General features: G+C 38.1%; 1 protein-coding gene across 1 annotated transcript; it reads left to right on the top strand.

Annotated features, from left to right (window-relative positions):
* Positions 1 to 2,208: 2,208 nt before the first annotated feature.
* LOC121960834 (inositol monophosphatase 1-like) lies at positions 2,209 to 7,503 on the top strand. The gene is made up of 9 exons (XM_042510707.1): positions 2,209 to 2,316; positions 3,583 to 3,675; positions 3,832 to 3,968; positions 4,070 to 4,174; positions 5,318 to 5,363; positions 5,469 to 5,577; positions 5,940 to 6,048; positions 6,966 to 7,117; positions 7,288 to 7,503. Exons 2-9 carry the CDS (start codon positions 3,613 to 3,615, stop codon positions 7,410 to 7,412), a joined length of 846 nt encoding a protein of 281 aa, XP_042366641.1. The 5' UTR covers positions 2,209 to 2,316; positions 3,583 to 3,612; the 3' UTR covers positions 7,413 to 7,503.
* Positions 7,504 to 19,330: the final 11,827 nt, after the last annotated feature.

Below are 19,330 nucleotides of genomic sequence, written 5' to 3' on the forward strand. Positions count from 1 at the left end.
ACCCCTCCACTGTTAGCTTTGGATGTTCGGAAACGATGTGTCAATTCACACTTTGTCTTTGTATTCTATGTCTTTTTTCAAAATAAAAATACATATTTTACAGGCAATACAGGGTTTCTATTCGATAAATGCATACAATCTTATTCAAAGCAAACTTAGAATGTAATTTTAAAAAAAACTTAGCTTTCAGGTTTGCTACCTTGGGTTTAGGCAACAAAAGAAAGTGGTTAAGTTTATAAACAAATCATGGTTTGGCTTAAAATAAGTACTGTGGTTACTAACTTGCTGTTATTAAAATACCTCTGTTGACTTCAGGTTTTACATGCGACACGAACAGCAGGCTCCCGGGTAAAAGTCCTGAGTTTGTTTGACAATTTACCCCCCGCCCCTGCCATTTGCGGATTTTCTTTTTCTTTATACTATGTTAGTTACCTGGAGTGTCAAGAAAAACCACCACCCACCTCATCCCGTACTACAGCAAAAGGGTGTCTCTGTGCATCTGTGTCTTGACGGTCAGCAGACCGAAGCGCTGATATTTGACGAATTGGGAGTGAGACCAGTCAAATCTCGTTTGCCGTAGAAGTTTATAGGAAAATGCCTTTTTTGGGCTCAGTGGCATCATGTGAAGTTGTAGTCGCATAGTTTGGCCAATATGTCAAATTGGCTTCAAAGTCCAGCACTTTTCTTTGGGGCTTGCTCTTTAAACTTCATCACTTGGCATCCTCCTAGGTCATGTGATCGCAGCTTCTCGGCACACGATTATGTGCGTTATACACTAATTATTGTGCATTTCTTTTTGTTGGTATAAGTAGGAACAGTGAATGAGATCAGCCTAAATAATTTTATCTTATCTGGTCCTCATTATGTCTTTGCTAGGAGACAAGACAGGTTTGTAGTATTTCAACACACATAAAGTTAAATTATGTAAGGTGTGGCGATGGTGAAATTCTTGTCTGAACGAGCCCCTGGAAAAAAACCTCAAACTTTTTCTGCTTTTTAACCAACGCAGACAAGCATCAGACAATGTTGAAGCCAAATGCATATTTTGCTGTGTCTGTAATTCAGTATTTTAAAATCTTATCTGTAGCATCAGAGTCACTCATAGTACAAACACTGAAATGAGTCACATATCACCATTATCGTAACATTTCATGTTGTAAGCAAGTAAATAGGCATCATGTAATTTTCTTGAGACAGAGTGTTCACCGCTAATTGAACAATCAGTCTTGCAGCACGGTATGACTTTCTGCAACTTTTGGGGTTTTAAGAGAAGTAGTTTTTTAGATTTTAGAGAATGGTGTCCCTCAGGACTTAACTACAGCTTGCATTTGAATGAAAGAAAGAGCTAAAAGTGTGTCACTTTTGGGCAATAACACTGCATATATATTGCATCTCTGATACTGGGATCCTAGACGTAATTAAACTTTTTTGTGCTGTGAAAATGTCTACCTTTTATCGTTATCATAACATTGTCATCTGATATTTACACCCTGTAGTAGCTCCTAGTTATCTTACAGAGGAGAATTAATTAGAATTTAAGTTACCTCACCTTACAGTGAGATGTGATAACAGCATGCTTTTATGTGTGAACAGGTATGATCAACATTTTGACATAAAAACAAAGATCTTGTTATCTGCAGTATATACTTCAATTTAGTTCATCGGGATATTGTCAAGACTTGCATAGTGAGGAACAGGCTTGCATGAACACATTATCTAGACTGTCTCACCAGGGGACCGTTCAAAGTATTTTCCACTAGTGGAGTACAATAAAAGGACATAAAGAGAGAGCTGAATAGCTGTGAAACTGTCAGGAAATATAACACTGACAGGAGTTTTTGTTTGTCATGCCAAATCCCATGTTAAAACTAAGTCAAGAGCTGTATGTACACTTATTTCTTTAAAAAAAGAAAGAAAAATGCTCTGCAGATCTCATTTATGGGAGTTCCTGCTGCACTGTTGAGCATTTAATTATTAGTCATGTCAACTGTTTCACATATGTGACACATAATTGTACACAGCAGGGCATGTGCTCCTGCGTTACAAAGACAAATGCTCTTTCCCTGATGCCCTCGATGTACTCACTGTACAGTATATACTATATCATGTCCTTGCATGTCCATCAAGTGTTTTTTCATCTGGTTGCTATGAGGAAACACATGAGGGCGGTGCTAGTACTTTTCCCTCTCTGTCATGCCAGCTTCAGTAGTTGCTTCATCTCTCCAATGAGGGAACTTAAAGCTTAAAGTTTTGTAACAGAACGTACACTGGTACTTAGGACCCACCTTTCACAGTCTGCCTGCCTGACTTCACAAGGTAAGTTTTCTTTAATTTTATGGCTGTGTACAGGTGATACACATGTGCATAAAAGGTGTATTAGTGATCATCATCACTGTTGGTAGATCATTTTGAAATAACTAACTTTGCTTTTGTAATTCATCACCAAAAATTCCTTATGAGGGTTAATTTGTCATAAAGCAGCCACTGCTCAAACACATAATTCGCAGTAGCAGAGATAATGCATACATTAATGCAACATGTGTAGTATGCACAGTATGTTCTAAAACAACAAAATGATACACATCAAACACTAAATGTGATTTTAACAAAGTCTACTTTTTTATTAGAAAATCTCTGACTTTTTTGTTCTCTATGCCCTTTCTGAAACTGCAACCACACCCTTCTCAGCACCACTGTTTCTCAGTGGCGGAAAGTTACTGAGTATATTTACTATATTAAATATTGTGTTAAATACATTTTTTAGGTACTTGTACTTGAGTACTTCCATTTTATGTATTTCCATTTTATGCAACTTTTTACCTTCACTACATTTCAGATGCAAATATTGTTTTACTCCACTACATTTATTTGATTACATTAAATACTTTGCAGATCTATTAATACAAATATAGAGTCAGCAAATAAATTGATATGTTACTATAGTATAAACTACCTACGGGTATAAAAAGTACTCAAAATTAGCTCCACGTAATCCAGCTGCAACATTAAAGTGATGAATATAATGCATCACTCACAATCCAGGAATGTAATACACTCAGATGGGCTATTCCACATACTGAGTACTTTTGCTTTTTTTACTTTAAGTATTTGATTGTTATACCTTTAATTCAGTGAGATTTTGTGTGCAGTACTTATTATAGTATTACATAGTATTGTTATATGTAGTACTTGTGATAGTTAGTATTGCCACTTTTACTTAAGTGAAACATGTGAGTACTTCTTCCCCTTGTGTTTCTTAACTGCAGTTGTATCTCAGTTTAAAACCTGTAGCATCTGGTGGTGATTAAATAAAATTCAAGACAGGCAGATGCCAGCTGAGGAAGTGTTGCGTAACTCACTCTGTTGTCGGAGGAGGAGTGTGCTAAGCATGCAGGATTAAAGAAGTATTGTTTCATGGTTTCTCCAAGACGGGGCGTCACTGTTCACTCCCTTTACGCCAGACATAACTTTTCCAAAAAGCCTCTGATTGCTCTGTATTTATTTACTGCATCTCTTATGAGTGACACTTTTATGTATGTATGAGTCATTGCTGCACTTTTTCAAGCTTGCTTTATTCTACAGTCTCTTCAATAAACCCTCAGTACAAACAAAATGGCAGACCCATGGCGGGTTGCATACGAATTTGCTGTTCAAGTAGCAAGAGCGGCTGGAGCGGTATGTACAAGAGCCATCTCTGAATATATTTCTTTTTTTAATGTTTGCAACATTCCCTTGAATAATGTGGAAGATATTTTGATGATGAAAATATGCATTATGCCCTGTTTTATCCGTGTGATCTCTGCATGTGCCAATGGTATTCCATTTGTTTAGGTAATTAGGAAAGCCACAGAAGATGAAATAAAGGTATCGACAAAGAGCACCACCGTAGACCTTGTCACTAAGACTGATGAGAGGGTGGAGAAGATCATCATCGGGTCTCTCAAAGCAGAATTTGGAGAAAAACACTGGTGAGACATATCTCCACGCACACACAGAGCTGTTCACGAATCTTCGTACTGTTTGTATTATAACTTGATATTTGTCATTGTTTCATTCTTCTGTGCTGCAGTTACATTGGAGAGGAGTCAGTAGCAGAGGGGAAACCATGTGTTTTAACTGATAAACCTACATGGATTATAGACCCTGTGGACGGCACCACAAACTTTGTGCATGGGTAAGATGTCAGTGCTGCTAAAGGACATTTAGTAGTGTTAATGGATTCTTTAACAACAAGACGAGTGAGACTGATTAGGGTTAGGATAATAATGTCAGGGTTAGCCAATCAGAGGCAGCGTAAGGCAGAACAAGGCAGTCTTCGCCATCCTAGGAAACGCCAGTTTGCAAGTGAGTCCTCTTCTATGAAGTCTGCCATGTTGTTTTACAGTAGTCCAAACTGGACAAATCAAACACTTGCTCTAGACAAGGCCTTTAGTGGTTTTGCATTTTTTCGTGCCACTGTAATTTTCTCCTCTGCAGGCTTGGCATATGGCAAAAGTTTCAGTTGGTTGCAATCTGCAACCTCAACACTAGATGCCACTAAATCCTACACACTAGACCTTTACATAGTGTGAGTTTTTTTTTGCATGGCAACTAGTAGTGGATAGAGCAGGCACCCCATGTATGGAGGCTGTGTCCTTGCCCCAGCAGTCGTGGGTTTGGTTCTGGCCTTGACCTTCTGCTGCAATTCACCCTCTCTCTCTCTTCCCCTTTCACACTTGTGCTGCCCTATCAATTAAAAGCAAAAATGCCCCCAAAAAAATTTTTAAAAAGCAAATTTAAGGCTACAAACTACACTAGGGTTTCATGATTTAACATTGCCACCATTACGAGGCTGTAAACCTGTTTTCGGCGTGTTGACACTCTGCAGTGTTATTAACACACTTGTTAGCAACTGCCTTTTTAAAGATAGATGAAAGCTTCAAAGTTCATGAGTGGGGCATATACTGACATATTTTATGTCATAGGACAAAACATGAAAGTCTAACCAAATCGAACCAATAACCCATTCAAAAACCCTTTGATTTAGAGACAAGGGAACCAGGAGTGCTGCAGTGCTAACTTATTTGTGGGTTTTACGACTCATTCTTGGGCTCTCTATAATCATAGAATCTGAATTTGAAGGCTAGCTTGCTCAGCTAACATATTCATTCATTTTTAAGGCACAGACATGAGAATGAGCAGATTAGTTTCCGAACTTCAGAACCATCATTTATAAAGTACTTCTTATTAAATATATATTAAAAGTTACAAAAGAAAATAGTGCTTTTTCCTGGCTATGTAATAATACTGATCTCATGTACAATGACTGTATTTACAGATTCCCTTTTGTGGCAGTCTCTATTGCCTTTGCTGTCGATAAGAAGGTATGTCTAATTAAACAAGAGAGGATTTTATATATACTATTATTAATTAATTTATCCACCCTTTGCACAGTAGGTGAAAGCTGAAATAATGATGTCTGTGTTTAGCTGGAGTTTGGCGTGATCTACAGCTGCTTGGAAGACAAGATGTATAGAGCAAGGAAGGGGATGGGAGCTTTCTGTGATGATGTGGCAATTGAGGTGTCGGATGTAAAAGGTAATGTGGTCAAATTTCTTTGAAAACGTTTGGACACAGTGTTTTGCACATTTGAAATGAAAGAAAGTAGGACATAACAGTCAACACTGAGCTCAGCATTGACTGCATTTTGAAACTGAAATTGAATATCTGGAAATGTATCCATACAGTCATCACTTTCACATCACGGACCCCGTTTTTCTTATGAAAAATTTAAAAAACGTTCAAGCAGAATCCTCTAAGTTTAAAATGTTACATACATTTAATCTGAAGGACGCTTGACTGATACTGTATATCTGAGCATGTGTGTGTGCACCTTTAAAGTCACTGTCAAACATGTAATCAAACATTGCAATAACCCTTTTGTCATGCTGTCATTGCAGATATCACCAAGTCCATTATCATCTCTGAGCACGGAACTGACAGAAGCAAAGACAAGGTGACCAAGATCTTCAACACCATGCAGAAGATTCTGTGCATCCCAGTGCATGGGTGAGTGGTTTTGACATGCATACACCGACTCATTATTATGTTGTGTGCTACCTTACGAAGCCAAACGGAGTGACCTTTGTTGATGTTGTTGTTGTTAAAATGAAGAATGGACTGGAGTCTGATTTTTTTGGCATTTGTTTTACTATTTTGAAAATGTCTTGCAAATCTGAAATTTCAGGAATACAGCGTGTAAAATTTGAAGTGACTACAAAAGGGAGATAAAAACCAAGCCACACCAAAGTAATCGTACTTTGGATTAATAATCTGTTGCCTCTACAACAGGGATATTCATCTGGTTATGTTTGGGGGCCACTTTTGCAAAATCAAAGGAGGCCAGGGGCCAGCTGCCACAGCTCCTCGGTTGTTTAGGATTTAGGAAAAATTTCTCAGATTTTAAGACATTCCTAGAATTTTAGGAGGCATCTAAGATTGTAGGACATTCCTTGGGCCTTAGTATGTTTCTAGGATTTTAGGGTGTTTCTAGGATTTTAGGATAGTTCAAGAATTTTAGGATTTAGGATCTTAGGAAATTTGGAGGATTTCAGGACGTTTTAAGAATTTCAGGACATTTCTCAGATTTTAGGATATTACTAGGATCTTATGATGTTTCTAGGACTTCAGGTCATTGCTAGGATTTTAGGACAATAGAGGCTGAACTAAGAACTCTGTCAAGCGATGTGGGGGATCCTCCCGGACACTTTCTTTGATAAATAAGCTCTAAGTATAAGCATTTTTGTTTCTGTATCGCCCATAAACTACAACATTTTTATGTGTTACATAGTTTGACGGGCAGTCTAAAAACATTAAACCCTTTTTTCTCCACCTCCCAGCATCTCTAATGTTTGCTGCCTTTGTAGAACAGTGTAGCCTTCTTGTATACTTGTATTTATCCATCTCCAACTGGTGTGTCCTGCCAGGCTCCGCGGGTCAGGGACAGCTGCCACCAACATGTGTCTGGTGGCGACAGGGGCCGTGGAGGCCTTCTTTGAGATTGGGATCCACTGCTGGGACATTGCTGCTGGTGCAGTTATTGTCAAAGAAGCCGGAGGAGTGCTACTGGATGTCGACGGTGTGTATGCTTTCAAATCTATTCACAGAGCATCAAGTGTTTATGCAGCATTGAACTGAATGCAGAGTCTCACAAATTAAAATAAATGAATGAGAAGGTTATAAGTACGGAAAGCAGGATCTGTAATCTGTTTAAAACCCTCTTAATAAAGGCTTTGTTTGTCAATTTAGGGGGAGAGTTCGATTTGATGTCTCGGAGGATGGTTTCAGCAAACAACAGGGTTATTGCTGAGCGGATCATCAAGGAAATTGAAATATTCCAAGTGTCGAGGGACGACGATCCGGTGTCGAAGTAATGAGAAGATCCAAATGTGTTTCAGAACAAGGAAAAGAGGAAAAATTCACATCTTTTGATGTATGCCGTCAATAAAGCTATTGTGGTCACCACTGATTGTCTTTTAACCCTTTATTAATACCTGGATCGACATCAGTTTTCTTGTGCTGCATTCAGACACCTTTCACAAGCATTTAAACCCCTGAAACCCAAGAAATTTAGGTTGATTTCTTTCAAAAACACAGAAAAAAAACATTATGAGGGACTTGGCAAGAAATGTCCCACAAATTGCAAAAAAAAGTGAAAAGTGACGATAAGATATATATATATATATATATATATATATATATATATATATATATATATATATATATATATATATATATATATATATATATATATATATATATACATATATATATACATATATATTTGATCAAATTCTGAGGTCATTTCCTTGTCACTTATCTATCTTTTGTCACTTATATTCAGGTAATTTTCTTGCAGCTTTTTGCTAATTTGTTGCTTTCTTGTGTGTGGGCCATATTTGTTTAGTTGCTTTTCCCATATTTTTGAAAGAAATCAAGTCAGTTTGCTCAGGTTTCAAAGGGTTAATCAGCATCTTGATATGGAAAGTGCTCACTAACATGGATTTTAACAAATTTGTAACCGAAATTTGACAGAAATTTATCTATTGAGGGCATGAAAAAAAATCTTAGATCTTTAACCTGTAAAAAATGGGAGCAAAAAACAAAAGTTTTGCATTAAGATTCTTATTAAGTGTAATTTGCATGCATGCCTTTTGTCAGCAGCTTTCCACACAAGCATTTGATCTTACATGATATGAATTATTCAGTTTGAGGACTCCAGATATTTGTTCTGGTTTCATTTTACACAGTTTTGAACTCCACAGCAATAAATTGCAGGAGAGGCATGTCTCAGACTGATGATTATTTCGACTGGATTTCCAATCACAGGATTTTTCTCTCCTCCATCAGTCTCATGTGACTCTAATGTGTAATTATCAGATGGAAATGAGTGGAATTCTGCCGAAGTGATTACCCTCATTATATGCAACAGTCCTAAGAGTTAAGTCAATACTGAAGTGGCTTTATCAACACTGGCCCTGTCAAGGGTCATATAATTTACTTACAGTGCACAGCACTATGTTGCCTGAGAGCCTCTATTTTGGCATTATTGCTGTTTTCTCAATTTATTACCCTCATATTACTGGTCACCACTAGAGGCCAGTAATGCATCAGCAATTAGATGGGATCTTCAAGGTGCTTTCTTTTTACATTGGAAACTGAGCTGTAGTATTTCTTAAAATGTAAATACATTTATTTTGTGGACTTTTGTAGATCACCAGCATGCTCTTAGGTTGTTTCATGGCTCATCAACACCTTCACTAGCCTCAAAATAAAAGAAAAAAATGACCCCTCCCCAAGAGATGAGGTCATTTTTTCGATTCAGCTCATGTTCTCCTGATCTGTAAATTAACAGCTGGTTGTGAAATCAGTCGCAAACGAAGGATGCAAAGGTGTAGGAGCAAGCTGAGAGTGAAAACCAACAGCGACGGCGAATGGAGCAGCAGCAGCAGCAGCAACACAAACAGCAGGAGCAACAACAGCAGCAGCAATAACAGCAGGAGGTTGTGGGGGATGAGGACTGTTTGAACTAGTGCCTTTGAAACATAAATAACTGCAATTTCTTTGTATAATTATGCAACTACACATCTGCCACCGCTGTAGTGTATGATGATATGTGTGATGTTCTAATGGAGATGCTATTTGTCTGTCTTTCTGTCTTTCAAATGGCAAAAATCTCATTCAAAAGCACTTTGGGCATCAGACGTGAAGTATGAAGCTCCTTTTTTGTAATCACGTCCTAGAAATGGGGTAAAATTATATATTGCAGTAGCGCAGGGGGCAGATAATAGTTGCAAATACAGTGCATCTTAACATTTGCTTGAACTTGCCTGGAGTAGCAGATGGCTGGAATTTGCCTTGTAGGGGAATACAGTAAATGCCACAGAGGTCAGAGGAGCAGACACAAGTTCATAAAAGTCAATTTTGCATATTTACTTGAAAATATCAGTGCTTTCCTCGTCTGTGAAAGCATGCAAATGGAAAGTACTTGAGACTTGTGTTTTGATCACATTAAATGTTTTTTTTAATGACACACAGGGTTTTATATCATACTAATTAATGTTTTATCTTAAAAAAAATCAATTCGATATTTCTGACAACGTTTTAAACGCTGATTTAGCAGTCATAAGTGTATGTTTTAAGAATTAATCAGTGGTTTAGTGTGCACTATTATACACCATGATGTAATTGAAAGCATGTTACTGACATTTTCAAGTGTTTATTAATGTATTTCTTCTCCTGCAAGGCATCTGTAACTGACCAAGCAAACTCGATCGACATATGGCTGAAAGCTCCAGAAGAACTCCTGTAAGTTTTCCTTGAGTTAAAGATTTTTTTTTTTCACAAACTTCTATTTCAGAGGCCAAAAATGAAACTTCCAGGTCATTGTGATTGTGTTTTTTAACATATTTTGAAATTATATTTATAATCCAAAACCTGTTTGTGTTGTATATATTTGTTTGCACCCATACTTTTAGCTATTTTTTTGTAAACTATTTTTGTTGCATTTTGCACCTAACTGTAAGCTATTTTTGTTAGATTTTATGTTGTTAGATTTTGTTTTTTCTTTTTTACATGTTGCACTTTGCACCTTATTGTCATCAAGTTTTTTGGCAAATTTTGCACCTTGTTTTGTGGTTTTTGTCATAATTTTTTACCTACTAGTTTCGGGTGCCTCATGGATGAAATCATAAACTAATTAATAATAAATATATTAGCCTAAACACTTTAAGTCCACGTGTGTCCCTGAGGACACAGCTCCACCTGCTGGCATCAGAAAAAAATGTTACATTAATACTGAGTAATTTAAAAAAAATATATAATTCTGAAACAATACATGTCATAAAACACTGAATTGCTTGCTTAGCTGACAGCTCTCATGCTATCGATTTATTTTTAGATGCACCATTAACTTGCAGCATTAAATGCCTTGCGTGTTGGAACCAATGCGCATGCGCAGCGCTGTTTCCTAGAGTGGTTGTGTCGTCGTTTGTTTGTAGGCGCTGTTGCTGGTTCGCAGTTAACAAACATCGGTTTTTCACGTGAGTGAAACGGCAACATCGGTATAACACACCATCATTTTCTACAGAAGGCATGTATAAGTCTGTCTTTTAAAGAAAAACTTCAGTTTAAATACGTAAGTACTCTCAAGCTCATGGAGGTCATCATAAACCAAACCTCTGCTAAAAATAACCGGATTTAACGATGGCTCTACGCGGACAACGTGGCTAACCGCTAGCATGTCAAAGAAGATGTTTTTTGTTTGTTTTATCTTTAAGAGGGGATGGTACGTGGTCAAGAACAGACTTTCAGGATCTCAAGCCTCTTTCTGAAAGGATTACCAAACATGAAAACAGCAGGACAGCGCGGTAAAATGTCAGCGGGCACAGCTAACAGCTACCTGATGCAGCATTTCACAACAACAGGCCGAGGACAACAGGTGTGTGCCCAGACTGATGATCACCTGCGTAAATTGTGTGAAATTTCTGTTTTTGCATCTGTCAAAAGAAGCTGTTGCTCAGTTATTTCTTTCCACATCAAAACGCCACTAATTACATATTATATACTGCATGGAGTAAATGATAGATGGAGGGGTTAAAGTGTTCCCAAAGAGGATGATTAAAATGTGCTTGGTATCTTTGCAACTATTAAATAACCAATACAAGAAATACCAGAGGGCCAACAAGCCTAAACCAGTGCTATTCAAAGAGTAAATATGGAAACATGCTAATCGACCCTTTATGACTCTAGGAAAGCCATCCGAATCGTTTTAACAGTACTTACATCTGGTTTGAGATTAATTATTTGCAGAGCATCAGGTTTCTGTTGGCTAATTAAGAACAGCATTAGTAAAGAAATAAAACAGCAGGTGTAAGGCAACTGAGTGATGGAAATGAGCATCTGACCCAAAGGACCTATACTCCAGCTGCTTAAAAATCCACACAGAAAAATATGAACACATCTTATAATAGTGGTGGATGAAATACCTGAAAGCCATAATTTTGTTAAACTACAGATATGTTACCTAAAAATGACTGTGGTAGAAGTTAAAGTGGCTAATTGGAATATTACTTGAATAAAAGTCTTAAAGTATCTTATATTTACTGTACTTCAGCATCAAAACTAATTGTACATTATTAAATGTACTCAAGTAATTAAAGTAAAAGTACAAAAAAATCGCTGCTGTGTCGCTGTCCACCGATGTAAGAATTGTATTTTCATATTTATAACCACAAATTCCACTCATTTATGAAGTGTGCAAGTCCCAGCACAGCCGACAACACTGTCCTGTAAATGTTTCAAAATAAAATGCAGTTGTATAAGCAACTGATGGGTTTCTGTCCACAGAGACACTGTTAGAGGGCTTTTGTTTTAAAAGGGAAGCAGGGAAGCTGTAGTAAAACAGCCGTATTTGTATTTCCTCATCTCTGTGACAGGGACAGACTTTTAAACTCCAGTAAAAAGTGATATAGAGTCAATATAATCATTAAAACACAATTTTAGTTTGCAGTTTAAAAGTATCTCCCTGTGAAAATCACCTGCTCATCTGGATCAAGAAAAAGTTAATATATCAAATTGCCAAAAAAAGGGGCAATGATTTTTAAAGTGAAACTGCTTTTTTCACTATTTTTAGCTGTTTTAATCACCTGGTCCATTTGTTTTGTAGAGGAAGAGACCTCCTGAAAAATGAACACTGAAGAAATTCTAGCTGGAAGAAGTTTTAGCTGGTTGCAATGTGCAGTTCACCACGAGACGCTGCCAAATCCCCCTAAATCTTGCACACCTCACCTTTAAATGTTATGTTCTGCACCCAATCCAAAGATGTTCAGTTTACTGTCATAGAGGAGTAAAAAAAAGAAAGTATTTATATAGAAGAAGCTGAAGTCTAAGAATTTTGACTTAAAAAGCCCGCCCCAAAACTCAGATTAACAGATTAATTGATTACTGAATAGGTTGGCGATTATTTTAACAGTTATGATTAATTGTTTTATAGATTAATCATTGCAGCTCTACTCAACAGCATGTCTGTCTCCTATCTGTCATACTGTAGCAGCTACAATCTCGACCAAGATTAAGCCAAGTGAGTCATTTGTTGGTGTTTGATTGCCTGACTGAATGTGCTGTTCGTGTGGCTCGTGTTATCAGGTGATTCTCAGGTCCTCTCAGGTCCTGTCGGATTCAATCAAAATCTTGGACATGCTGCAGACCAGTAGTAGTTTAAGTTGGACCAGGCGAAGACCCGAGATATACAGATGTGATAAAAGACTGCTATACAAAATAACTCTGTATCGATAAATATTGAATTGAAATATTTAAAACAGTTTCTATGCTCATCTTTTAGTGTATAAATACACTGGCACAGTTGATATGTCACCCGGCTCTAGCAGGAATGATCAAATATATGGTATTCTTTCACTGAAATCGATTGTTTTGATTATTTAAATAGCTGGTAAATAATTTTCAGTCAATCAACTAATTGTTTCAGTGACTAAGCATTTGAGCTTTACTATTCTGTGCACCAGTGTTGCAGTTGCCACATCGTGCACATTGCATGCATCATCATGCCAAGCAAAGAGGGACCTGGCTGACAGATCCTCCATCATTTTTGGTTAAAGTGGGAACACACCTTTACAAAGGGACAGAGGGGGAATTGGGAAACGGTAGTTGGAGCAAGACCAAGAAGTTACTCTTAAAAGTTAGAGGGCTTGAATCTGGAAATGACAACATGCTTAATCTTAATGGTAGTGCAAATGGGGGAAGTGTTACAATCAAAGCAGCACTTAGAGCTTGTTGTTTACAGAAAGGAGGATGCAATCATCTAATCTGTAGAAATGACATATGATATAATAGTTAGGTAACTGTATATACTTTGCAGTCAATTGTGCCGGTAGTTTAAGAACGCAAAGCAATGGTCTGAGAAAGCATCGCTGCCTGATTTCCTGATTTTGTGCAGTTAATGTGTTGAACTGTGTCAGTAAATGTGTAATGAAATTGAACACACAGACCGTCACAAGCAGAAAAGCCCCCAGATATCCACTAAGAGTCCATCTTTTCTGCTTCAATAGAGCCAGAAACAAAGGCGGCTGTAGGAGATTGAGTCTGCAGATCCTGTGAGTCCGGCATATAAAACCACAGTAAACAACAGTATCCATGATCAAAATAGAAAAGGCAGGAACCCTTTAATTTGTGCTTGTTAGCATAAGCTGTGATCACTCGGGCCTGTGGTCGCCATAAGTGCTCAACAAACAATTCACAGCACTTTACATCCAGTAATGTACAGTACAGTCAAGTTTAGTAGGCTGTACTTCTTTTGCTGTTTTTTTCCATCTACTTTTTGTCAGTCAGTTTGAGTCATGTTATGCAAAACATCTGAAGCAAAGCCAAAGAAATTAGCTTGTCCTGGCCGGCAGCCATATTGACTCGGGGGCTCCCAGTCCCAGTTGTTTTTGATGCACTATTACACTAATAAAAAGGGAAAAAAGTTGAGACACATTTCATCAAGGCATACGCTGAACTTATGCTTTCTATTTGATGCGGATCGATGATCATAACCCTCCTTGAGGAAATGAGAGAACGGTCGGGACATTGTAATGAAATCTAAAACTGATTGTTTTATGAGACGATGGGTGTGAGTGGTGTCTATCAAAAGCTGCTCAAAAGTGGGGAATCAATAGAGATATTAACATCACACTAACACAGATATAGACAAAATCAATGATGATAATCCTAAGTAATAGCCCTCGAAGCCTTTCTTACATTTATTATGGCAGATTTTTTGTCCCTGCAAGGTTTCCTTGACATATTAATTGCTTGCCTAAGTGCTCTACTTTCTGAGCACTTTGATTTATCTTCTTTGTCTTGTCTGTCCATCATTATTGATCCACTAAACACTCACTTAATCTTTGCTTTTTAATACCAGAGAATTAATTCTATCTGCTGATGCTGTACTTTTCGTCTAAGTGCGCACATTCCCTCCTACTTGTCACCTGCCCTTAAGTGTCACAGGCTAAGGCAGTGGTACTCAACTTACAGTCCGTGGGCCAAATCTGGCCCCTGATAGTGTGCTGGGTGGCCTCCAGACAGTTTTCTAATTTACAATAAAAATAAAGTGTGTCACACTGGAAATTGTTTTTGTAGGTTTAGTATACATAAGGTACCAGAGTGCATAAAACAGCATCCAAAAAGAGCTAATCTAATAAAAAAAACTGCCAGTGGAGGACCCCCCACAGCCCCAACAGAGGTCCGGGTTAAGCCCCTAATGTCTAAAAATCCTAGAAACATCGTAAAATCCTAGAAACAACCTAAAATCCAGAATTTTTGTAAAATCCTAGAAATGTCCTGAAATCCTTGAGATGTCTTAAAATCCGAGAATCATCCTAAAATCCTAGTAATGTCCTAAAATCCTAGAATTGTCCTAAAAATCCTAGAAATTTCCTGAAATTGTAGAAACATCCTAAAAACCTAGAAACATCCTAAGAACCTATGAATGAATTGTCCTAAACTTCTACAAATGTCCTAAAATCCGAGAAAGGCCCCAAATCATACAAATGTCCTGAAATCCTTGAAACGTAAAATCTGCAAAACATCGTTAAGTCCTAGAAATGTCTTGAAATCCTAGAAACATCCTAAGATTCAAGAAATATGCTAAAATCCTACAAAAGTCCTTGATTCTGGAAATGTCCTAAAATCCAAAAAACATGTATAGGGCTGCTGCACCTGGCCCCTGGCCTCCTTTTTACTTTGCAAAAGTGGCCCCATGCAAAGCAAGTTGAGTGTTCCTGGTCTTAGGAGTATTTCAGTGCGAGCACAGTGGTATTTGTATAAGATAAAATAAGATAAGACAGAACTTTATTAATCCTGAAGGAAATTCTTGTGCCAGATTGCTTCAGAAATATAAATACATACATATATGCCCACAGTGTCAGTAAATTGCCCTCCCCCAGCAGCATGATGTCCTGTAATGTGCCGCGCCATCATTACTGGTTTCTCAGTGTCATTCAACATGTTTGTGATGTGAGGATGAGGAATCAATATCTTTGCCTGGTGCTTGTGTAGGTGTTAGCAATTAGCAGTTACAGCCTCAGACCGGTGGCAGATGGATCAAACTGCAGATGGGGAAGGTTTCCTATTAGTCACTAATTTGACAAATAATCATGGAAAATGTACCAGGCTCACCTTGCACTTTGGCACTTTTAATCGACAGGAGTGGTGGATCTCACTGAAGTTTTGTTAATTGGAGAGTTAAAGCAGACATCTGATGATCTTCTCTTTTATCTTATTGTGAAACCAAAAATGAACTGATCTGTTTGTGTAGCTACAGCCTGATATATTTTATTTGAAAGGAAAAAAACAAGAGATTTCAGTGTGATTAAAAATAAAATCCACATATTAAGTCAGCTGTAACACTTGAGCATGATAGATTGTGATATAGACTGCACAAAGACCACATTGTCTATTTATTTTATCTTACTTTTATTTTTACTGTTTGCATCATCATTCAGATGTAATATCAGTATAAATTGTGCAGTAACTATCCATCATTCAGTAATATGAAATCAGCCACTCACCCTGGCTTTTTATTGTTTTACTTTGTACTGCTTACTTGTTATATTGCTTTTTTTTACTGCTTACTTGTTATACTGTTCTGTTTTTTTAACCAGTAGGTGCTTGTGATATTGCATTGTGTGTGTGTTTTTTGTCTTTTTTTTCACTGATGCTTCCTGTTGTCATTGTCCCTTTGCTGCTGTAATGTTGCAAATTTCCCTGCTGTGGGACGAATAAAGGATTATCTTATCTTTTCTTATCCTAAAAACTAGTTTGCAAGCAGGAAGAAAGGTCTCAACAGTTACTGTAGCTAAACATAATGGATACATAGTTGAAATACTTGAATCAATTATGGAAAGGTTTAAAGTGTAAATATAGTCAGCTAAAAGTATCTGATAAATTCTTTAAATAAGTAAAGGAAATAAATTAATTGTTGCAATTTTCAGCTTCAGACACTCTAAATCATAGTGAATGCAAACTACCTACACATTTATAGTCAATGAATAAAAACATTATTAAAGGCTAACAATGTCCACTTCTAATAATTGAGGGCCCATTCAGACAGCGCATTTTGCAGGTTGCAAAACATGAGGTGCATTGCAGTGACTTTTTCTGTTTATTTTCAGTGACTGTAAAACTTTTTGCACTGCTGTTGCATTGCTGAGAGATATTTCCTTGTCTGTCTGTATTATTTCGACAACACAGGGTAAAAAGGATGTGGGCTGGCAGCTAGTCAATTGCTTAATGTTATCCCTTAACATTTAAGAGTAGTTGAGGCCATATTTTGTTTTAATACTGAAAGTTAGCTAACATTAACTCAACACAAACCCCAAACTGTACGCTACCTCTTGTTGTAAGAAAGCCCGCCTTTGAATTAATCCGAGTGGACAATGGGGGTAAAAAAACAGCAATGCTGTTTAGTGTTTATACAATCTGAGTTAAAAGGGGGGGTCAAAATAGCAAGAAAAACATTTTACTGTCATTGAAACAATAACAAAAAGCAGCCCCAGGCTGCTTAAACACACTTTGTCTGATCGGGGCCTAATAGTGTCAAATAACATCCTGTTTAAAATCAGTTCAAATCAACTCATCCTTGTGTACTTGACAGGCAACCAGTGGAGACTCCAGGAAGCTGCTGGTCCAAGCCACGAAATAGTAACTACCAATAAAATGGTGAGTTTTCATTTTTGCACTTTTTCCTCTCTTTTGGTCAGAGCGAGGCTGGCTGTTTCCTCCTGTTTCCAGTCTTTGTGCTAAGCTAAGCTGATGAGAAGTTTCTTGTTTTAGTTGAATCAGGTGTTGGCTATAGCTACATATTTACTGTACAGACACAAAAGTGGTATCATTCCTCTCATCTGACTCATCATAGAAAGATAATAAACATATTTCCCAAAAAATCAAACTACTGCTTTACAGGCACAAATGCTCCAGTGTTTTATACAGTTGAGTGTTTTTTAAAATCCCTCCGACAAACCTGTCTTCCACTTTCTTATTGAGAGATTGTCAACTGGAGATGTTTCTTGTTATTATTCCCCAGATTATTTATTGTGGGAATAAAAAGCACCCTCATTATGCATTTTCAGGATCTGTAAATGTTTTTTTGTTTGCTTGTTTTTTCACCTTTTCCATTTAAACCACTGCCTTTGCCTTTTCTGTTACTGTTCTGACAAACCGCACAGCATTTGGTGGCTATTCCATAATGAGTTTGAGTATATTTTTATTTCCAAAAAGCTAGATGTCTTGTGAAATTCTCAAAAAAGGATGTCAAGCAGCCATTCATCCATTCAGGTCTTGTGTGGGTGGCTTACGAGACCACCGGCTAAACTGTGTCACTGTGTGTCACCGTGTGTCACCGTGTGTCACCAGTGTGTCTGAAAACAGCCCCCCACCCTCCCGACTCTGGGGAGAAGGGGGTTATTACGCACGGGGAGTGACCACAGCTCGGCAGCAGGGCGACCCCAAAGGCAAAGCATCTATGCATTTGAATAATCTATTGCACCGACTCACACATTTGCATATCTGGGCACTTCCAAGTCACTGGGGCACTATGATTCACTTCCCTCTGCCAGACTGTGTTGTTACTAGTATGAAACAGGATGGATATTAAGCTTGTTTGAATGCAAGTTCCCTCATGAATCTTTAAGGCTGCCGTGTAATAAGAAAAAGAAAAACAGAACGCGACGCCTTCAGACTGTAGAATTACTTTGCAGTTTGATTCGGAGACATCAGTGACTGCGGGGAAGTTGTGTCCACAAGGAGCTACCTGACAGGGCTCTAAATTGTGAAGAAGACTGACACGAGTGTGAATTTAACAATTGCCAGTTAGAGTGTAAAGAGAGGTTGTGTGGTGTGCAGTGAAGCAGCCCCTCCATGCTCTCTGCCTCTTACCCACCTCTCATGGATCCTGTAATGGATCCAGCCTCTGAAGGATTTAAGGATGGCCAGGCTGCTCACCTGTTAAAATAGAGCTTGCGCATGAGTCTATCCTCTGGCAAACTTTGACAAAGCATGACTTTCTGCTGCAAGCAAATGATCTGGGGGTTAGAGGGGGTATTTGTTGTTATTGAGCGTTGCACACATGCGGGGAGCACAATAAAAAGTAATTAAATCTGTACTCTGACCTTTTGTGATGTTTTGACAGCTCTCTGCTGTGTGTTCAACACATTTTTTAAATGAATGTGGAGTGTTTGAGCGCTGATATCCACCAGTGCGCTGCACTGAATCAACAGAAAAGCAACGGGGAACACTGTGTAGTCATGCACTCACCAGCGAGGTTATTGTGAGGATTGTCTAGGAAGAAAAAGAAGAGCACAGAGGAGCTACAGGAATGAAAGATGTTAGTCTGCCAGTTTGTCACAAAAGCGGTGTGCTCCTGTGTGATAGACTGGCAGACCGTGCTAGCTCAGTATCCTTGGGGACACACAGGCTACTGTTATAGAGTCGCATTTTTTGAGAAGCTCCTCTCATTTTCTGAGGCAGAGAAACAGAAAGAGAGGGAGAGAAGAGCCACTGGTTCGATGTCTTGGAGCATGCTTAAGTCTTGTTAGGCTGCTTGTGTCTGTGAAGGTTTATGGCCTGTGTCGAGCAGAAAGTCCACAATCAACCATTATGACACAGAGGATAACAAAAAAAAAAAATGTTATACTGGATGGATCCTCTCAGCGGCGTTTGAGTGTGTTTGAAGAGCTGCCCAAAACTTTTGTATAATGACATTGTGCAAAGCATCGGGACAGAGCAGGAGGTGAGA

This window comes from Plectropomus leopardus, chromosome 21, assembly GCF_008729295.1.
Source record: "Plectropomus leopardus isolate mb chromosome 21, YSFRI_Pleo_2.0, whole genome shotgun sequence".
Classification (NCBI taxonomy): Eukaryota; Metazoa; Chordata; class Actinopteri; order Perciformes; family Serranidae; genus Plectropomus; species Plectropomus leopardus.